Source organism: Perkinsus marinus (genome assembly GCF_000006405.1).
Source record: "Perkinsus marinus ATCC 50983 genomic scaffold scf_1104296929698, whole genome shotgun sequence".
Lineage (NCBI taxonomy): Eukaryota > Perkinsozoa > Perkinsida > Perkinsidae > Perkinsus > Perkinsus marinus.
In genome coordinates this window covers 1656-2465 of record NW_003216358.1, presented here as the reverse complement: position 1 = coordinate 2465, position 810 = coordinate 1656, and the positions used below count along the sequence as shown (strand labels likewise).

Here is an 810-nt window from a genome sequence, read left to right as displayed (position 1 = left end):
CAGGACCACGCATTAATCATCAATGGTCTTATAATTTTCGACTAGTTGCAGTTCACTTAACCATTTTCGGCTGCATCGCACCATTAAACCCACTCACGACTAGACTGGTGATGGCTCTTTAGTTCATTATCAATATTACTGACCCTGTTGTCGAACTTGCCACTCCCTCAGCAAGTTACAATTTTGTTACCACATAATAATGAAGCACATACTACCCCAGTATGCTTCCCAACCGTATGCACACCAATTACGGTCAGCGGAGCGGCGTGGATCATGATCGTCGTTATACTGGAGGAAAAGCGAACCACATCTTACGAAGGAATAGGGTAATTCTTACTGTACTGAACAAGATACTTCACGATCCTGAGTAGTTCCTTTCCTGTCAGGTCGAGAGGATGAAGGCTCTCTCTCATCCAGATCAGCTGATGCTGGTGGCGGTGGAGGTCCTGGGAATGCACTCTCGTCCTCGGCCAGCCCGATTCAACATTAAGGATACGGCAGAAATTATGGCAACAACAAAAACAGAGGAGATTGACCAGAGTGGTGGAGAGGTGCTCGTCTGTGATGCCTGCCCTCGATGCGACGATGTATCCTTCAAGTGATGATATACTGCCCACTACGGTTGTCGTCAGGTGTGCTATTGAGAGGAGACCTTGTGTATAATCTGTAGACTGAAGGATGATTCTATCTATCAGAAAGGTGATGCCATTCGGCGAGAATAACCTCATATCCGATCATGGTCAGGTCTACAGAAGGGGTATTCAATGAAGGGCTTTGTCTCTAGGGGAATACCTCCACAACAGTTCGCTA

The 810-nt window shown here is 46.5% G+C and overlaps 1 protein-coding gene across 1 annotated transcript; it reads left to right on the top strand.

The window, feature by feature from the left end:
• Positions 1–221: 221 nt before the first annotated feature.
• Positions 222–598, top strand: Pmar_PMAR012048 (hypothetical protein; the record flags this gene model as incomplete). Its single annotated transcript, XM_002787244.1, has 2 exons — positions 222–326; positions 387–598. Coding segments are annotated over 2 exons (317 nt in total), but the record flags the coding sequence as incomplete, so codon positions are not given.
• Positions 599–810: the final 212 nt, after the last annotated feature.